Source organism: Sinohyriopsis cumingii, chromosome 17 (assembly GCF_028554795.1).
Source record: "Sinohyriopsis cumingii isolate HCF-2022 chromosome 17, ASM2855479v2, whole genome shotgun sequence".
Classification (NCBI taxonomy): Eukaryota; Metazoa; Mollusca; class Bivalvia; order Unionida; family Unionidae; genus Sinohyriopsis; species Sinohyriopsis cumingii.
In genome coordinates, this window is record NC_142977.1 from 90,047,811 (window position 1) to 90,069,392 (window position 21,582).

General features: G+C 37.5%; 1 protein-coding gene across 1 annotated transcript in view; it reads left to right on the forward strand.

The window, feature by feature from the left end:
- The window catches only part of LOC149779396 (late secretory pathway protein AVL9 homolog), a 162,040-nt gene that overhangs the window by 90,471 nt on the left and 49,987 nt on the right, over positions 1–21,582 (forward strand). The window contains exons 12-13 of the mRNA XM_089940061.1: positions 2,590–2,724; positions 16,834–16,969. Of these exons, the coding sequence (XP_089796187.1) occupies positions 2,590–2,724; positions 16,834–16,969 (271 nt within the window). The remainder of the gene's footprint in view (positions 1–2,589; positions 2,725–16,833; positions 16,970–21,582) is intronic.

A 21,582-nucleotide genomic window follows, 5' to 3' on the forward strand; every position in this document is an offset into this window, starting at 1 on the left:
TGCGACTAGAACTTCCAGATTATTTGATATCATTGTAGAGCTACATCTTTCTACCTTTCTATAATACATGACCTTGATGCTACAGAGCTCAGCAGTAGGCTACTACCTTCTGCCAAGTAAATACGGTGTCAGGGGTTAATGAGTTAAAACCCTTGAATTTTGCTAATAATTTACTTAAGTGTTTCAGTTTTAGCCACTTGAGTATTAGCAGTCATTCTAATCCTTCAGTTTATCATGTCTTACATTTATTCAGATACTTCCAGTATTATCCCTTGTCTTATATGGTCAGTCATTGATAAGCTTTTACTTGAACTAGGATGTCACTGTCTGTAAACTGGACCAATGGAAATGGCACATGTAGGATTATAAATGTCACCTGACATTATTTGCTTTAAAGATGGGGAAATGCATGTTCTGTTTTTAATTTATCACAGATCCCAAAACTGCATGGTTTAGAGAATTCAAAGGTCTGTGGTAATGTGTGCTTTATGTAATACGTTAATAGATTTATGGACAATAAAGTACTATGACTTTTCCTGGCATAGGAGAAGTAAAAAACACCAACCATTATTCAGCACTTTGAAATCCTTTGTGTGGTCATTAAATACTTCGTTTTTGAAGAAAGATTTTGAGAAGAATATCAGTCAGCTACAATTCACATGTCCCTCTCCTGATGCAAAAACCTCCCTTCCACACAACAACAGTTTAACATCACAATGATGACAGTCAGCTAAAGTTCTTCTGATGCAGGTGGTGGATCAAAACCAGATCTACCTTCCATGCAAAGACAGTTATACCTCTCAAATACAGTGCCCCAATATCTTATTCCTGGGTTAGAAAATTTATCACCATTTGAATCCCAGTGAAATGGTTTGAAACCTTGAAGAGTGTAGATTGAAATGAAAGAAATTAAAGTTTCCAGTCTAGCAGGATTCAACAGGATAGGTGTTGATTGAGACTTTGTTAATTTTCAGTCTAGCAGGACTCATCAGGATAGGAGTTGAATAAAAATTATAAAAAGCCCATGAAAAGTGTTTAAGTTTAGTCCTGATAATTTTTTATGAATAATGTACAGTATTGTAATAGCTGAGTCTGGTAATACTACATTCTACAGAAATATTTAAAATTATTTATTTTTATTACATTAAGTCATAAAATGGATTTTCTTTAACCTACAGTATTTAGTATTTTTTACATGGCTGCTATATGGTGGAATATATTGTACAATGATGTTATCCATCTGTCTATTAATCTATTATCAGTTTGTTTCTGCACAATAACTCAGGTTCTCCAGTCTTTAATTACCAAACATTTTAGAGGGATTGCACTTTGGGTAAAGATAAAGCCTATTAATTTCAGAGTCAAAAGGTTGAGGTCACTTTGACAGGAACAACAACAAAAATCAATTCTACACAATAAAAGTAGTTCTACATCATATATCTTGACCTAATTTTGTGGATGGTTTTGCAATTGGGGTCAAAGGTGAGAGTCACTGAGAAATAAAAAATGGTTTCTACACACCTGGACTTAACCTTGTGAATAGTTTGCACTTGTGGTAAGAAAGAAGCCTATTGATTTGGGGGTCAAAAGGTGACAAGTCAGGGTCACTGAACGAAAGAAGAAAAATGGTTCCAAACAGGAATAAATAGTTCTGTATCAAGAGACTTGGAAAATAAACTTTGGAATTCTTGCACTTTAGGTAAGGAGGATGCCTATTGATTTTGGGGTCAAAAGATGGGGTAACGGAGAGAAGAGAAAAGTCTTTTTTGTGTAAATTCAGTTCTCCACCATGTGCCTTCACCAACATTTATGGATGTTGTATAGAAAGAAGCCTGTTGATCTTGTGGTCCAAAGGTCAAGTTGATTGTCACTGAAGGAACAAAAGTGTTTTTTGCATAATAACTTTTGTTCTAGATCATGTACTTGCAACAAAGTTTGTGGACGACTTACACTTAAGGTATGGAAGGGGCCTTTTTTGAGTTTTCAGTGAAAAAGTCAAAGGTTCGGGTCAGTGTAACAAAAAAGAAAAAGTAGATTTTGCATAATAAGTTTTCTTCTTTGACCCAGCTTTGTGGAAGACTTGCACCAATAGGTTCTGGGGGTCTAAAAGTCAGAGGTCATGGTAATTGTAAGCCTAATAAGCAAGCAATGGTTTCTGCAAATAAGTTGGTCAAGATTACATATCTTACCCAAAGGTTCAGGTCATTGAGACCCATTTGTCAGCAGCTACCTGAGTTAACCATGACCTTCTAATCCCTACAAAGGATCTGTTACATTTGACAGGCATATAATGTGCCATCCATGGTACTCTTGTTACATTTAACCAGTGAAGTATCACCTCATGAGGTCATTCAAGGTGAAAAATTTTCATACTCAGTTTTAGACTGATGTCAATGCAACCTGTTTGTTTTGCAGAAATATCTTATTTCATGTGATACATTCTTATATTTATTTGAATTTTGTATAAATTTTTTGAAACTTGTTGAATTATTTCTGTCATTTGTTCATTAAATCTAGTAAAATGTAGAAATATATAACTTTTCTTGCAGTTTCTTATGATTGTACCTTTTAAATTTCTTTTAATTTCAGGGATCCATTTGTCACCCTTACCTCTCCTTGCAGTTTTTTGATCTCCTCAGTGACATCAATGTGCGAAGTTTTGTAATTGGGGCAACCAATATACTGTTCAAGCAAAAACGCCATCTGACTGACATAGTCATTGATGTATGTATATATGAATTTACTGGATTGTTTTCAGAGCTTTTGAAAAAAAGGAACCAAATGTAATTGGTATTTACTTATCCTTGAGTTGAAAATATTTTTTAAATTTTAGGGAAGTGGGAAAAAATGATAAAAAACTTAATTAATATGTACCTGAGATAAGCAGAAAGTTGGAATGAAGTGCATTAAAATATCTAGGTACCTGATACTATCAGACAGTCCAGATGACGTTCATTAAAATATCTAGGTACCTGATATTATCAGACAGTCCAGATGAAGTGCATTAAAATATCTCAGTACCTGATATTATCAGACAGTCCAGATGAAGTGCATTAAAATATCTAGGTACCTGATATTATCAGACAGTCCAGATGAAGTGCATTAAAATATCTTGGTACCTGATATTATCAAACAGTCCAGATGAAGTGCTTTAGAATATTTCTGTACCTGAGATTATCAGAAAGTCCAGATGAAGTGCTTTAGAATATTTCTGTACCTAAGATTATCAGAAAGTCCACCAGATGAAGTACATTAATATAAAAGATATCTCTAAATGCTAGGAAGAGACCCATGATTCTTGTGTGGAATGTGTGTGCAGTAATTTAAGGTGAAGGCCATCAGATTTATCCAAGCTTGTACATCAAGGTAAATATAAATCTTGTTGAAGCTTATTAACTAAAATAGTGTCACCAACCCTGAATATTTGTTTTGCTCCTCATCTAATGTTATATCAGCATAGGCTTATTCACTGAGATAATGCATGTGTTTGTGTGTGTGTGATTAGGATATTTAACGTAGCTTTAACATTTTAACATTTTTTAGTCATATCGCTTAGATGTCTGCAATGTGGCAGTTTATAGTGCTGTCTAGCACTGATGCATCATGCCACAGACATGTAGCATGATGTCTCACCCAGTCACATTATCCTGACACCAGGCTGACCAGTCCTAACACTAACCTTTTAATGCTGAGCGCCTAGCGAGGCAGCTGTTAGTGCCAATTTTGTAAGTCTTTGGTATGACTTGGCCGTGGTTCGAACCCATGACCTCCTGCTTTCGAGGCAGGCGCTCTAACCAATAGGCCATGGGAGTGATTCTGAAATAATGTAGCTAACTTCTCGTCTATTATACACCACTTCCTCAATAACTCGCACCCTAATAACTTGCGAACCCACTTATAATGCAGGGTCAGGCATGGATCACATTTTTTAAGCCCGAAAATACCCCCAAAATTTATCCCTATTTGTTGAACTTTAAGAAAATCGCGATCAAAATTGGTAATGAAAACTTTGATGTGTCACTCATTTTATCATCGAAAACGGTAGATAGGACCTGGAAATTTTAATCAGCACTATGAAATATCAAATTTAAAAATAGGTTCATACAATTTTTTACATTTTCTTTCCAAGCGACATTCCCAGTACACCGCAATTAACTATATGTAAGGAAATTTTGATAATGAAAATGTCACTTACGCCAAAGTGGAGGCAGTACTTAAATGAATAAGTACAAATTAATTTTTTTATCAATTGAAATTTGTGTTCTAGTTCTATCTTTTAGTTCTTTTTAAGTGTAGTAGTCATAAATGCAATGTGTCCTCTTGTAATTTTATGTAAAATGCATCAATCTACCTAACAACTATGTCTGTGAGCACTTCTCTGAGAATCTAATTAAGTGTTTACCATGTTTTGATAATTGACTTACGGAAGTATTTGTTGTATTATTGCACTGAATTAAAAGCTGGCCTCCTTTGTATTATCACGTTAATTATGTCTTTTGAATCAAATAAAGGAGTTGGAATAAAAGAAAAGTTAAAGGCACGAAAATCCTACAAACTTAAAATCTAGCAGCTCTGGTTGTATGTCGGGTGAACTCACTTTATTTGATCAATCGAACACTCTTATAAATGTTATTGTTTATGTAACATGAACTACCTTAAATTAACCGACTCGTTCATAACAGTGATCAAAGATAACAAGGCAGCCAAGCGAAATGAATACTTCGTAAAATAAAGAGCTTGATTTCACAGATACGGACCATTGTGGGCAAGCATGTTTTAGAGAATTCTTGAACTGGTACTTAGAGATATCCTCAAGGATGATAAGAAATTTCATTATTACTTCCACTGAAATCATGAAATCAATATTGTACTAATTGAACAATAAAAAAATTGAGTTTCGACTTAAAAGATTGTCTCATGAAATAAATGTTGCGTATTTTTGAAAAAAAAGGAATCTTGTTTGGTGGTGTATCAACAGTTAGTCTAGATCCCTGCACTGTGGACTTTTGAAAGGATACTATTAAACACCACTTTGGGAACCAGACTGATCAAGAAAACAAAAAGCAGTGATGTAATACACAGATCTTTTTAAATATTGACGAGGAGAGATGATAATAATGATTTAATATTTTGTACAATCATTGGTGAAAAATGTAATCATTTATTGTGGTATTTTAGCTCACCTCTACATTTGTACAACCCATGTGGTCAGTATTGGCATGGCATCCACACAGATAAATGCATATACATATGTACACCCTCAATGAATGTCAAACGATTCTTTCTTCCTGGGTCCAAATTAACGGTTTGGGGTCATCTTTATAACAGTTACCACCCCAATATAGGGCACTGAGAGGACTAAATGAGTACATACTGTATATAGTTGCATAAAAGACGTATAATTTATGAAAAAAGAAAAGCCTGGAAGAAAGTGGGGGGTGGCTTATCTGTGGGCCAGGGTCTAAACTTCAAAGATTTTAAGATTTTTTTTTATTGACTACCATAATGACTGTAAATCTTGGAACACTAAAAGATAATTTCTTAGTGTTCTAAGACATATTTGCATGTGAATACAATTCATCATTGGTGTTCCAACACTTACTAAAGAGTTATAAACTACTATGATTACTTTTATTATTATTGTGAAACTACTATGATTACTTTTATTATTATTTTGTATGTGCATATTTTCTGATTTCTCCAACACGGAATTAAATAAAGGCAAATAAAGACTTCATTATTCATGGGCCAGTTCAAGTTTACCTGGGAGACCAGGCTGTACTATAATGCACAGCATATTAGATGCAGACTTTGCTTTATTAACTTTTTTGACCAAATTGCATTCTTTCTGATAATGCTTAAGCTGGTCGGTAATAGTTGTTTCATTTATATTGATCCACGTGCTTAGGACTTACTTCTTTTCAGTGATATACGTGATGCTTCAAATTGAGGATATCATTATGAAAAGATGCACATGTTTAGTTGTGCAGGGCACGTAACCAGCATAACTGTTACATGTTCATGATAGAATGGTAGTAATAAAAGCTAAAATTCTTAATATAGATCAACTAAGATCATCATCAATCTATTTTATTTTAGTGTTTTGGCTGAATAAAATAATAATTTTCCAAACAAGGGAAAGCTGAATGTTTCGGCTTCTCCTTTGTTTATAATTGGTGAATTTGTCTCTTGTTGTCTGACAATGATACAGACCAGTTAATCATTAAAAACCCTGAAATTGGCTTGGGTTAAGAGGTGAATTTTTACCAGCAACTATACCAATACCTTGATGTGTAATTGCCTTTCACTCCATAATATTAGCATGTTTACCATAGTTTTGTACAGAAGGGTGCACGGTCGCTTACATCAAAGGAAACCAAACTACAACTCATTTTTACTGTATTAGCATAATTTTCGATGCATTATTTCTGAAACTTCATTATTGTATTTTGGAGATATAAAAGTTTAGTGCAGTGGTGCTCATGATTCCAGTCCAAGGGTTGTACTTCATTCAGCGGAATGTACTTCATTCAGCACATGTTCAAACCTACAATGTACATGCAGTGGTGCCATTGCATAAATGTGCTAATTAGCCTAATTGAAATCATTGAATCAACATCTATATTTGTTCATTGTTGTCATACTGGGATAATATTTTAATGAGTTAGATATTTACAATTTCAAGGCAAAATAAAAACCTAATTACTGGTACACTGATCTAAAAAGTCTAATCCAATAACCCATGAACAAACAATAATTGAGTCAAATGGGAGAGGTATTGTTACAGCAACCAGTGAATGCTTAATTCTTGTCATTGTCCGATCAAGTTATACACAAATCTGAATTAGGCAAAAGCAATAAGAAAACAGAAGATTAAATAAATTTCTTGACTTTTCAAACAAATTTATACCATTTCTTTGTAATAATCTTATTTGCCAACCCTGAAAGAGTTATACAGGTAATTTTTGGTAAATAAATGCATGTAGAACTTACCGCATGCATTCCATTCACATCCTTTACCTCAAACAATAAATATCAGCAACACCAACATTAAATTCACACAATCAGTATGAAACCTAGGTGTTACTCTAGACAGTACTCTCACATTACACCAACATGTCATGAACATATGCAAGGCTGCATATCTTGAGCTAAGATGCATCAGCTCAGTTCGCAAATATCTTTCAGTTGATGCCACTAAAACACTTGTGTGTTCATTAGTACTTTCAAGACTGGACTATTGTAACTCAGTTCTGTCTGGTTCATCTCAAAAAGTTCAAAACACAGCTGCTCAGATTATACTTAGAGTACCATGATCAGAGCACACCTCCCCGCTGCTCTGTACCCTACACTGGCTCTCCATTCGATCCAAAATCAACACAAAATTTGTTCTCTGTGCTATGTTTCACTGACGTACTCTAGTCCAACATACCTATCCGACGTCATCCATGTGTACACACCAGCAAGATACTTATACTCCTCTTCTGACAATCGTATACTCATTATTCCCACTATGAAAACAAAGTCATATGGACAGCGTTCTTTTGCATACCAGGGCCCAGCAACGTGGAATGAATTGCCCACTGAACTTAGACACAAAGACAGTGATCACATTCAAGAGGGCTCTCAAAACTCACTTATTTCGACTGCAAGAACAAACTTAAAGACCTAATAATGTTTCCTACCTTAAATATTCTCAGCATGTTTTTTTAAAAAATGTTTTCTAATTTCATAGTGTTTGTTTTTGTAATCATATCATTGTATGTTTTTTATCTTATAGGTGTTGTCTAATGTTGTAAAGTGCTATACAAAGTCCTAATTATTATTATTATTATTATCTTGAACTTTTGGATCAATTTATATGCAGGTTATGCACTTTTTACTGTTTATACCTATTCAGTTTGGGGGGATGCCTTATACGTGAACGGGATTATACGCGAGTACTGTATATATGTTAATTGTGAATTGTTGGTTAAGTTTTTGCATTTTTCTCAGGGTTTTTGCACACTTATAAAACTGTTACACCTGAAATCACGAAACATGTATTGTGATATATCTTGATGAGTATTAACCTTTTATCACAAAAGTAGGGTCACTGTGACATATTTCACTGTCCACTGACTATGATTCAGTTTGTTTTTTTATATTAGTAGTACATACCTGTTGCTATTATGTTGCTTATCTTGGTTATCTTTCCAGGATGGAAATTACCCTAGTCCTTATAATAAAATATCCATTATCCATCCTCCCATTAGATAAAACATTTACAAATGTCCTGAACTTAACACAGTCCAAGTCTGCTCCCCACATCATATCACTATGCATAGCCACCATCCTCTTTCTTATAGACATCATTGTTCTAGTTATGCTGTATGGGAAATATTGTCTTTTCTTGTGTCAGAGATACACTGAAGCATTTAAATACTGGTTTAAATTTAGGTGAGTGTTTACGCACCCAATCAATTTCACTTTTATTCATAGCTGAAGCTTACGAGTTGTTACGTTTTTTCAGCTCTGCCATTTACATTACTTGGGCTGCATTTAGTACATGTGATCTTGAAATCTCCCAGAATTTAAAATTTCACGTGAAAGTTAATTTCTATGCATGCAAATTTTTGCAAAAAAGGATAATTGTACTCATTTTTCAAGAAGAATATGCTTTATTTATTTTTTTTGTTATGTAAAATTCCCAATTGTCACTATCAGCTGATATGTTGTCCTTGTGTAGTTGTGAAACATGTTACTGTCATCATTGGCAACACCAGTCAAAACGTGACACTTTTTCATTATTGTTGTAAAAATACTTCTAATAACAGAGTGCATATGTGCCTGTGAATAAGCATAGTGACAGTAAACAAACAAATCCCCAGGCTGATCAGAAACAGATGATGCTAGTGATTATGTGCTTAAAGATGGTGGTACTGAAACTGAGGGTTCATCCAGTGACAAGACAAAAAATACTCTTTCATTTCAGACTGGAAAAAAAAATTGACCATGGTTGGAAATGAATGGGAAAAAAAAGATTACTTGATGTGCAAAAACTGTCAAAGAAAATTCCTTGACACATGGAAATATTAATTTCAGAACATCAACCCTTGACACACACGTTGATTTACCAGCTTACAAAGAGGCAGTTTAGGATTTGAAACTAAGAGAAAATCTTAAAACTACATGCATGACAGCTATCATTTTATGTGCAGGAATTACATGGCTTTTTTTAAGTATAAGAATGGACAATAGAGTGACTTGATTTGCAGCCCATTGTTTTATTCTTTAATGGTAAGTGTGTTAAGAAAATATTATTAAAAACTACAAAACTTTGATTTCATTGTTAAGTGTTGTACTATAATTTACAGAACATCTGATATTTATTTAGTGTCATACTGTAATAATATACAGAACACATAATATGCATTAAGTGTTATACTGCAGTATAGAGAACACATGACATGCATTTAATACACTTTGCTCTGTTTACAATGTTAAAGTTTTTTATTTTCACTACACTGGGAGGCCCCCATTCCACTACATTGGCTCCCATTTTACAGATTTGGAGTGGGGGGACAAGTGCCCACATTTAACAAATCCTTGATATGCAACTTTGCATTACTCTTCACCTTCTATGATAGAGTAAAACCATGATTGTTCCAAATTTTGTCATAATTCAGTTATATCTGCTTAATTCATAACCTAAAATATTTGGGTATGTATAGTCACCCCATTCCTCTCCAGATTTTATTTGGACATCTGTTGTCATCTACATATATTTTGATACTTTCTGGTTTTGATAATTCATTGATAGTATGTTGTGTGTTGAATTTAGAATCTTTTAGGGGGTGTCAAACCAATATTATCATTAATAATGAGTTCAGTTGTCACTCTTTACTCTTTATTTTTCATTGTTCATTATCATAACATAGTGTTTGTTGGTTTCACACATCATACTGTATGGAAATTCCAGTATAATGCTGGTTTTAGATTTTATTTGCCTACTAGTCTTAAACCATTCACCTGCTATAATCAGTATCTTTATTTATTGTTTCTTGTTTTCAGAAATTTTCATTTTGCAGCAATATGTTAAGGCAGAATATTGGCAGATGTTTTCATAGGAAAACCCCATGGTAAATGCACCCCACCTTTTCATAGGAAAACCCCATGGTAAATGCACCCCACCTGCTTTGTTTGCACTAACTAAAAACAAACAGTTTTTTTCCATTCAGTTACTTATGTTATGGTCAGACAAACTATGGAACCTTGCAGAAAGTAGATGAACTTAACAAGAGGAGGAGGAAAGGCCCTTACTCCTCATCTCAGGAACACAAGGGAATCTTCTATGATTATCATAGGACTCAGCAGAAGAAGACAACTTCTAGATCCCAGGAGGATTTACAGGACATGAATACCTCAAGCCCAGATCTCCACTTTCAACAGAGAGACAATGGGTTACAGTGTCCTCCCTCCTAAGAACAAGGGCAGGACGAGGACATCCACTCAGTCTTGGTGGACTATAATGAACAGGCCGAGATGGCACCACCTTCCTTTGGGTTCCCTGCCTCCTTCCACTTGTTGACTCGGGCAGTGAAGGATGAAGAGATGTGCTTGTTTGATAAAGCAGTAAATTAAGTTTTCACCACCAGCTAACTAGGAATTTGTGTCCCAAGCCCTTACACTTAGAGGACGAGAAAATTCGTTGGTTTGCTGAGATCCTTGGTGGCAAATTCACACCCACACATCCTTTTGCTTTCCCCCATTTGGCTATTGTCAGGGAGCTCTCCCAATGCTTTTGTAATGAGTTTTTCTATATACAGATTAGACTCCACAGACTGGCCATTTAAACCTCCTCCTATAATGGCAGGGCAACACAGGGTGGAATTTCAATGGGGACCTCGACCTACTTTCCAGTTAAAATGCTTAAGGCATTTGAACTTAAGACAAGGTTGCTTGTCATCATTGCCATGCATGCTGATCTTTTTCTCAGCAGCCTCCTTTAGTCTTATGAAAGAGAAATCTCTTTTCAGCAGTGCTACAGCACTTGGTGGAGGTGGTTAACAAAATCTCAAGGCATGCATTATCAATGTTCTTGGTGCTAGCAGCAGAGCTGATCAACCTCTGCAGTGACAGTGCCTTAGAACACAATACAAATTTTGTTGGGAATACTCCTTTGGAAGCAGAGTGTCCCTTTGGAGATCTTATTCCTTTAAATGCATCTCAAGACCTGAAGTATCAACAACACTTTTCCCTCTTATATGTGCTTGTTACGTTGAAACTGGCCAGGAAGTATGTTCAGCCAGATTTCCCCTTTAGGCCTTCAGCAAAGTTCTGTAAAGGGATGCAGGCCCAGTTCAAGAAGTATCCCCAATTTAAGTCTTCCTCTTGCCCATTGATTGCTATACAGAGTTGCTAGAAAGTCCCAGAGAGGAAGATTGTGGTGGGCCCCTGTCACTTTCCTAAAGAGGGGTGGGGCAGTACTGGGGTGCTCACCTAGCCTAATTTTATGGTGTTTGGTCAATGGACAGATGGCATGTGCTTTCTGTAATAAAAGAAGGAAATCAACTTCAAATTTATCAGGCAAAGGTTCCTATGTTTTTCTGCAAACCAAATCCAGTGCATTGAAGGGAAGAGGTGAAATCCATTCTTCACAGGGGCATAGTAGAGAGGGTGCTAAACAACCAGTGCCTTGTCTTCTGCTCCCAGATTTTTCAGATATCCAAAGATTGTGAAATGTTTTGGCTGTTTGTCATTCTTTCTGCCTTATATGTTTCATTTGGAGGAATCTTTCAAGATGGAGACTCCATCCTTATTCATGAATGCCGTATCACCTGATGTGTGGATGATCTGCAACAATCTTCAGGATGTGTACCTTCACATTCCAATTTTTCCTTCTCACAGAAAGTACCTCTGGTTTTGCCTGGACCAAGAGATTCTTCTTTAAATACATTTCCCAATCATAATACCTTAGAACTTCTACTACCTTGCAAATTCAGCCTCTCATATACTACATTTAGCTAAAGAGAGATACTTCCTATTGTGAAACAGTGACAGACAGAGCTAACAAACAGCCAAGTTCCCTTTCACTCAACAGACATACAGACCGGTTATTTGCATGGGTCAAACATCCAATAACCCATTCCAGCTGATGATTCTAATGATATCCTCCCCACATGGATGGCCTATTTTCGTTACGACTGGCCTAGGCCAAATACGAGGGATCATGAAGGGACAAAACATCAATATTACAGCTTAATCACTAACAGCCCGGCTCCCAGTACATAGAACCTGTCTTTTGCAGACATGTGCAGGGACCAGTCTAACCCACATACGGCCTTGAGAAATTCATTCGGCATGATAATAGTTTCTCATGCTTCAACAGATGTCAGTTAGCAATCTCTCTACACTCTGCCACCAGAAGAGACTTTATAACCAGTGACTGTCTCAAAGTCAAAGTTTTATTTCAGATTATTCTGTGAATTTGGTGAGCAACAGACCTCGTCACTCTTTGCCATCTAAGTCTCATGCATTACAGGAGACCTTAGCCTCAACTCATGCAACCAGATGTTTGTTCTCAAGTGATGTCATCATGTCTAGACTGTCTGATGTCACAAGAAGATTCAGCCACCCCAACCTCAATTGAGGATGTTTTCTGCCTCTGACCCCCAGAGTTCTGGCCTCCTTCTTCCACTCCATTAGCAACCTGGATGAGAACTCCATCATCTTTTCATCTTGTTACGAAATGGAAGATTCCAACTTCTATTACTTTCGCAGTCTGGGAGAGTTAAAAACATTCTGACCTGCCTTCATCAATTCATCAGCAGTTCTGCCTTGGCCATGCACCAGTCTTTCATTTGGAAACTCCAACAGACAACAGTGATATCATCGTTTTGAGGATGACAAAACCACACTCCTTATGTATGTGGCCTTTGTCATCCCTTTTGATGACACTCGGCAGTTAATACACAATATTGCTGCTATGCCCCTGATCTTGGACTTAGTCTCTATGGCTATCTTCCAACACACAGAACATAGCTTCTGTTTTCCCACAACAAACACCTCAGGGTATGCATGGAAATCAGTCTCAAGACTGGCCAGAGTACTGAATTGAGCCAGCGAACACATTTTGGCCAATGCTTTATCTACAGCTACTAATTTATAATTGGTGGAATGTGACTGCCTGTACTTTCCTTAATGACCACCATAAATCCAAGTTAAGAACACAACCTTTATCTTGTAACCATCCTTTTTTAGCAGCCATATTGAATAAGTTCATAAGCAAGCCACCAAGGAAACCAATTTCCCTCCCCCACAACCACAGCTTCGATACAAGGATAGTATGGGAAAAAATTACCCAAGGGCCACACGTAGGACACAAACCTCTGAAAACTGTCCTACTGAAGCTCCACACAGTTATGCCCACAGTTCTTGCAAGCCAGAGCTGATAAAGCTCTAAGAGGTTCCTATTGTTCATTTCAATGTTTCTTGAGGGTTTTATCCTAGATTTTTCCTGGAATTTCACTTACTGTCCAAACATTAAATACAAGGGCATATCCTAGGTTTAGAAACAGAGACCTTGAAAGACAAGATGCTGCTTCTAAAATCTAAAACACTTTTTTCTTAGGTAAATGGATTATATTACAGATACTAATTCTGGAAGAAATCCATTCAAGAGCACTTAAGCTCTGGTCTGGACTTGACACATCAATTCATTACATGGTTAGAAATTCAAGTTATTTACGATTTAATGATTCCCTTTCAAGTATAGCTTATAGCTAGTTTCTGCATGTTTGACCCACAGAGAGTGTTATGATGAACTATGTACAATACTTGCCAACAGTTCACATTATGGCATACATGATGAATCACATGACAAATTTCACAGTATGTTACAAATGACAAACCATCAACCAAATGTATGCCTTGTTCACATTAAAGTACACATGATGAACCACATAGATTATTTACACACTGGTCACAGTGTGATCTACATGATAAGCCACATATCAAATTTATGCCTGCTGACAGTATGTCAAACATGATAAATCACAAGCCATATTTATGCCCTGTTGACAGTATGGTACAAATGTTAAACCTTCAACCAAATGTATGCCTTGTTCACATTAAACCATATACAAAATGTATGCCTTCGCACATTAAGGTATGTGCGATAAACCACATGCTATATTGATGCCCAGTTCACATAAAAGAACACATGATGAACCATATAGAATATTTATACACATGATAAACCACAAACCAAATTAATGCCCTGTTCACAATATAATACACAAATGATCAGCCACATTTTACATGAAAAAGACAGCTACCTGCATGTACTTTATATATACATGGCAATTTTAACCCACATAATGGATATTTTTTTAAAATGCATACAGCTACATATATTTTACATCATACTGTAAAATGAAATTAATTTTTATAACAAAAATTCTCTTCCCACTTTTTCAGTTGAAAAAAGGTTTTTAAAGAAAGTGTTGATAAGCAAACAAAATATGCCTATATTTGGACAATTGGGATTTTTCCTGGTCCCAAAGGCTTGGGCAGTCAACACTCTATTGCTAGATTGGAACAGGCCCACTATTCATGGCTGAAACATTAACCCTATGCCCAAGTGGAACATTTCAAAATTAAACAATTATCGCAATCAGTCATGGAGAGAATTGCTCAGGCATGAAGGCTCTCCACTCTGAAAGCATCCGAAGGCAAATGGCACATTTATTCCTCAGTTGTTCACAAATGAACATATCCTGCCTCTCCAGGCATCTATGCTCCAGATAGCTAATTTCATCCTCTGGCTCTTTGAAGAGAAAGTTAGCACCAGGCATGCTAAAAGTGTACTGCTCAGTGTTCACTGAGACCTTTCATCATCATGGAAAAGAGTATATCAGACAAACATCACTTATCTGACCTACTCTCCATTTTTGAGTATACACAGCCAAAACATTAACCCTATGCCCAAGTGGAACATATCTTGGGTAGTAACCTGGCTGAACATGACACTTTTTGAACCAGTTTCATGGACATCTCTGGGGCACTTTTCATACAATACCAGTCCTGCTTCCTCATTGCGTTAGTGACTGCAGGCTGAATTAGTGAAATTCATGCCTATCACCCGAATTACACGAGATCCCAACTCATGATGGCATCCTCTTTCATTGCCAAGAACTGGCTTCCTTTCACAGTTAACCAGACTTTCTTCATGAAACCTCTGTCTGGTCTGGACACAGCGGCTGATGGCTATCTGCAAGACCCAGTTTGGGCTTTGAAGTGATTCCATCATAAAATGGAGCTGTTGCATCGAGGGAGATCACATTTCTACCTTTCAGACCAGGATAGTTGGATATGTCAACAGACTATCATGTCCTAGATTTAGTGTGTTATTTGCTCGGGATATAGAGAAATAACCCCAGCTCACATGCATTTCATCTTGTGAGGTTAGAGCAGTTGCCACCAGCCTAGCATTCATCATTCAGGCTGTGGGATGGAGTCCACATCCTCGAGCTTTTATCTCCGAGATAGGTTATCCCATTGGACCCATTTCGATCTGGTAGGAGCTATATCTGCAGCTCAACATGTCACCCTTCCAGGTCCAGGTGGATTGTTCAAATGGTCATTATGGCTTATCACTCCCTTACTCAGAGAGACCTTTCATTCATGAAGATTGAAACACATGAGGTTTGCTGCCTTCTTGGCTTATCAAACTCCTTCAAAGGACATCATTGGATGAGGTTATAAAAGCCACATTTTCACGGTCACTTCTACTTTTGTATTCTTTGGCACAACAGAGCAAAGGCTATTTATGTTTACTGCCAATAATTGCTGCATAAAACATACCAGCTTATAGTGATGGACATTCCTGCCTTTTAAGGGTGAGTATATCCTTTCTATACCAGTGGCTGAAGCCATCATCATCATCCCTCCACACTGACAAATTCAACAACACATAGCAACAGGTAATGTGTTCCTGATATTAAAATGCAGTTTGAGAAGAATGAGGGCAGGGCAGTGGGTAAAATAGTTTTATGTCTCTATTAGTACCTCAACCAACCCCATTCTTATGTCACACAATTAGTGTGAGTCTCTAATATAAAGGACTACTACTGTGAATTGGGAAGCAGACTGGATCTATTCCTTCAAGATTTCTAGAATGTTCCAGCTAATATGAGTATAGAATTTGCAAGATGTGCAATGAAACAACCACTCCAGTGGCTTGGTGGTTAGAGTGTCTGCCTCAGATGCTGGAGGTCATGGGTTCGAACCACAGCCAAGTCATACCAAAGACTTACAAAAATGATACTAACAGCTGCATCATATGATGAAAAATGGCTTTAAACCCACAAAGCCTTGCATTGAGATGTTTGAGCTCTATAAAAATCTTATTTTCTCCTTCTCCATTTATCAGTTGATTCATACTTTCTGATGTGCTGTTTCAAGGTTTCCTCATTTCTGACAGAATTACTCACATTTTTGAGTAATTTTAAATCTCCACTGCAGATGATTCTTGTAACCAGCATAGCTCAGGAACCATGCAACATGTTCTGTTTTGCCTCATCAAGGCCATTTTGGACAGAGTTTTTACCCTTGACATTTAAGTTCATTTCAACACACAGGATGTTTTGGTATGAACATTTAATCAGAGTTACATGTGACTATCATGGAGTTAGTCTCATTTTGCATAGATTGTTTACCCTTTGCCTTTTGTTTTAGTACAAAGCTGTTTGGCACTCTTTTTTTCTTTGAGATGTTACCAGCAAGGTTTTTTTTAAATGAATATTCAAGACTGTTTTACTGATACCTTTTCATTACTAAATTTTTTTAAAGGTCTCAGACAGTAAGATAGAAATCCATGACAGAGAATTGCAAAAGCAGCTTCATCTAACAACAGCTGATCTCAGATTTGCTGACATTCTTATTAAAGCTGTGATAGAGGATAATGATATTTTCCTGGATGGAACAGGTAAAAAAATTTATATAAAAACTGTATGGTTTGAAAAATAAGCTTTCCTTTTATTATTTTACTTCCGACTTTAGAAATCAAAGAAGAAAATAAGAGGTATCGACAATTGTTTTGGTTTGTGTTCACAAAACACTTCATTATATTTGCATACTTACCTTTTGTTTATAATTATGCTTGTAATATTTCTATTATATAAATTTAATATGGATTGAACGACATTATTCATCAGAAAGCTGGCATTTTGTATCCATATCACATTAAAAGTTATCTTGAACATGATTATGATTTTGCAGCTTAGAAATTTTAAGACTATAAGGCTTTCTGTTTTGGCTTATAATATCTACTTTATTCAACTTGTCTCAATAAAGTACTGTTACCTTAAATGATAAAATGAAGAAAATGATTTTAGCTTTGATACGTCTTTTTAAGCATCATGCAGGAATCAAAATTTCTTCTTTGAGTATGTTCCCCCAATCACATTACTTTAGGGAATATTAGCCTGCTACTACTAAAAGATGAAAATCATCTTATCCTGTATATTTCAAAAAGACAAAGGGCAGTAACTCTTGCCCAGTATCTTTGACGTTCTACAAGATCATTATGAGTTACTGCAACTTTGACTTTTTCACTTACTCTATCTGCTATGGAGCTCTTATTAGTGAAATTCTAAAGTGCTGCTTGATAATTTATGCTTGGTTTATTCCTATTTCATGCTGTTTTTATAGAATTTTGGTTTAATTATTAACTTAGCATTGTGCATAAATTCATAACAGGACCATAGGTTTTTGATACAACACTTTCACTTTTCTGTTAGTTACAACATTGACTTAGTGAGTTAGTAATTTCAAATACATTACTAGTTTCCACTTTAATTTTCCTTTTTGTGTAATTTTTGGTGGAATGTCCTACAAGTGTTTGAAGTGTAAGAAGTTTAAGACAAGGGAGGATACGCATGAACCCAGCATTGTCTATATGAAATGTACTTCATCATCACCATGTAATATATGCAGCACATGGTAAGAGAACATCTGAACAGTAGTGCTTCAAAAAGCAACCAAGGGGAAAGAAAGGGGTTCAAAATCAATTAAGGATAGTGCCAACATCTTCAGCCTCCAACCCCAATCCATTTCCATTGCAAGTTTTGTGGAGGACACTGGTCCCCCTCCATCAAAATTTTGTCTGGTGCAACCTAAGGCTACAGTTACTTCAGCAGTGGTGAATGAAAAGGATGCAGGAATTTTACAGCCAATGTAAAAAAAAATGCATCATCTGGTACAGGAGATGACGGTGCAACTCCTTGCATCTGGGCAAGTTTTGCCCCTTTTCCATCCTTTGCTCCTGCACCTTTTTCAGATTCATTGGGGAAGTATTAGGCAGCCCAGTGGGCATTAGCCCCTTGCCTGTCCAAGCATGGCCTTTGGACCTTCTAAGTCAGGGGTTCATGCTGGAGCCATTGGATCCAACTCAGAATACTGCTGCACTGTTACTGGCCATCCCAATTTGTCCTGCCAACACCAGCAGCGCAGCCGTCCCAGCTTGGGACAGTTTTTGTTGAATCGGCCAAGCCAAATAGTTCATACAATAATCTTAGTGATAGATCCATCCATCCAGCTACCCATGCCATTGCCATTTTACCTCGATTATACTAGAGATTTCTATGAGCAGCTTGTACTGCTGATAGCTGGACCATCTTATATAGCATCCAGGCCAATCACATGCTGTTCACAGCACCCAGCAGTACCAGCTATATCAGACTTTTGATTGCTCGCTGTCTGCCCTCAAAGGAGAGCTAGTGATGTTGCCATGTACAACTAATTGGAGTCATCAATGCCACCTGGCATGACTTATGCAGAGTTACAAGCCAACCTGGAAGAGGACCCAGTATACACTGAGTGCGATAAGATGCTGGCAAATGAATCAGTTTCAAACTATGGAGCAGACTGAATTCATCTTTCAAGCCACCAATAAGGAAATCTAGATATTGGCCATTTCAGAATGCCCTCTCCACCCCCACCCCCACACAACAGGATTTCAAAGTCAAGACGTCGATTGATTTTGGGGTATAGGAAAAGATGCTGTCCTTCCAGCTCCTTCCCCAATCAGCAAAGATTAAAGAAATTAATGACTGAATTTTGGGTTGGCTTAGTGACCAGAGCAATTCTTAGGCAATCTTCTCAAAAAGACACCTTCCAGCTACATTCTCTTCTGGTATCTTGCTTACTCCAATGCTTGCAGTATGGATCTTCCAGCTCTCAACAAGAATTTTGCAGCCATCCACATGTTGGTTCCATTGTACTACAAAGCTGGATTGTTGGATTTGGCCTCATTGGCAATCTTCTGGTCTGCAAAACAACCCAACAATAGGGATGCCTTTAAATGCAATGGCCAGGATCACCCAAGCCCTTAACTGAAATGCTCACCATACTTTGGCCATTGGCTTGACAGCTTCATCCAATTTAGACCTAATCTGACAGGACTTATGTCTGTGGTCAGTGTCGCTTAACTGGTCCATATCAATCCCTTATGTATGATGCCATTTTGGTCTCAGTTGCTTTTTTTAGGATGAATCAAAGAAATTTGGAGGCATATATCTTAGGAACTGCCCCTCCAACTCACTGCTCCCCGTGCACAATCATTTGGACAAATTCAGCCTCCACCAGTTCAGTGGTCCCAGGACAGGATTTCCTCAGTCAATTCCAACACAATGCCAGGATACCAGTGCCTTGTCAACGTAGGAGGCAAACATACAGAATTAGAAAGAAAGACATTCTCATAATTCAAGCCTCCAAACTGTAAGCATTGACTTACCCTCCCCACCACCTGCAGACAGCTTACCTGTGGGTGGCCAGCTCTTGCATTTTCATGCTCACTGGATCTGCCTCTTCCCTCAGAATGGGTGAGTGTTTTAGGTCATTTTGTTCATCCAACCCCTTTACCCCTCCTCTTTTCTCTTCATGGATGTACTGGCAGATCAGGAGAAGGATGCCTTCCTACAAAAGAAGATACGGTCACTCATCACAAAACAGGTGGGCGAGATTGTGCAAAAGCCATTATCTCTAGGGCTTTGTTCACAGCTGTTTCTAATTTGGAAAGCAACTGGCAAGTTGAAGCCCACCATCAACTTGAGTTTCCTAAACAGATTCACTGAACCTCAAACGTTCAAGATGGAGAGGGCAAAATCAGTCTGCCTCTCCATCAGAAAGGGCAAGTATGCCATCAGTCTTGACCTGAATGGTGCATACTTTCACATCTCTATCTACCCCGTAAATTCTACATTTCGCTTACCGTGATCTATTCACCATTCTTTGCTTTGGCCCCAGGGCTTTTATCCAGATTATGGATTGCATCATCTCCTGTTCTGGTCAACATCATCTACAACAATGGCAGCGTACATGGACATCTTTCAGAAACACATGTTAAGTTCTGTTATACTCAAATGCAGGAATGTTATTCTCTCTCAATTTTTGATCATCTAGGCTTTTTAGTGAAGTTGGAAAAGTCAGACCTGTGTCCATGCTAGAACTTTGTCCATCTTGGCATCTTAACCAATCAGAACCTGGTGTAGCATCCTCGTGTTCATGTAACCAGAATCATTGAACTTGTTGAGTCCATTTTAGTGAGAGAGTTCTTGCAACTCCTCTGTTTCTTTAGCAGATTTGATCCAGCTTGGCTTTCTTTTTATGCGCTCCTTACAAATGACATTGTTGGCAGAATGGCACCCATTTTCAGGTCCCCTCAATCAAACAGTCATGATCACTCTTGAGATTCGATCATTCCTGTGTCAGTGATGCAGCACAGATTGGCTTATCATGGGAATCCTGTTGGAGAAGTCCCAGGTGGAAATAACGGTATGTACTGATGCCAGTGCATATGGTTAGGGTGCCCATCTGTTGCCTGACTTTACTGCCTTCAGCGGCATGTGGGAACCAGGGGAGTGGCCTCTGTACATCAACATGCTCAAAATGAAGGCTGTCATCAAAGCCTTTCACTTTTAGGAAGATCAACTCTTGGTTCTCATTATGTCTGACAACTTGTTAGTGGTGACTGTCTCCTCAAATGAGATGTACCAAATCACCTAACCTGTGTATTTTGATTTGGCAATTTCTATGTTGGTATGACAATCTCCATATCAACATACAAGTCAGTCACATGAAGGGCAGACTGAATGTCTTGGCCAACACTCTATCCAGGGGAGGTCAAATCCTTCACACAAAATGGTCTCTCAGTCATTTGTTCTTCACTCAGATCTGCAAACTTCAGGGATGTCAGCTGATCGACCTATTTGCTATGAGGTGGAATCGCAAATTACCCACCTTAATCTCTCCAATTCCAGACCCAGAAGTTTGGGCCATGGATGCACAATCAGTTGGGAGGGTTTGTGGGCCTTTGACTACCTCCCTCAGTCCTGATACCAAAATAATCCAGAATGTGAAAGCTGATTCTGACAGCCCCTCTTAGTTGGGACAAATCCTAGGTCACCAATCTATTCAGTATAGTGATAGATCTGCCCAGGAGGATCCTAGCCAACCTGAATCTCCTCAAGCAACCATGGTCCATTCCTGCCCAGACCGTCTTATGTAGGTTTGCCTCTTATCAGGGCAGTCTTGCAAGAC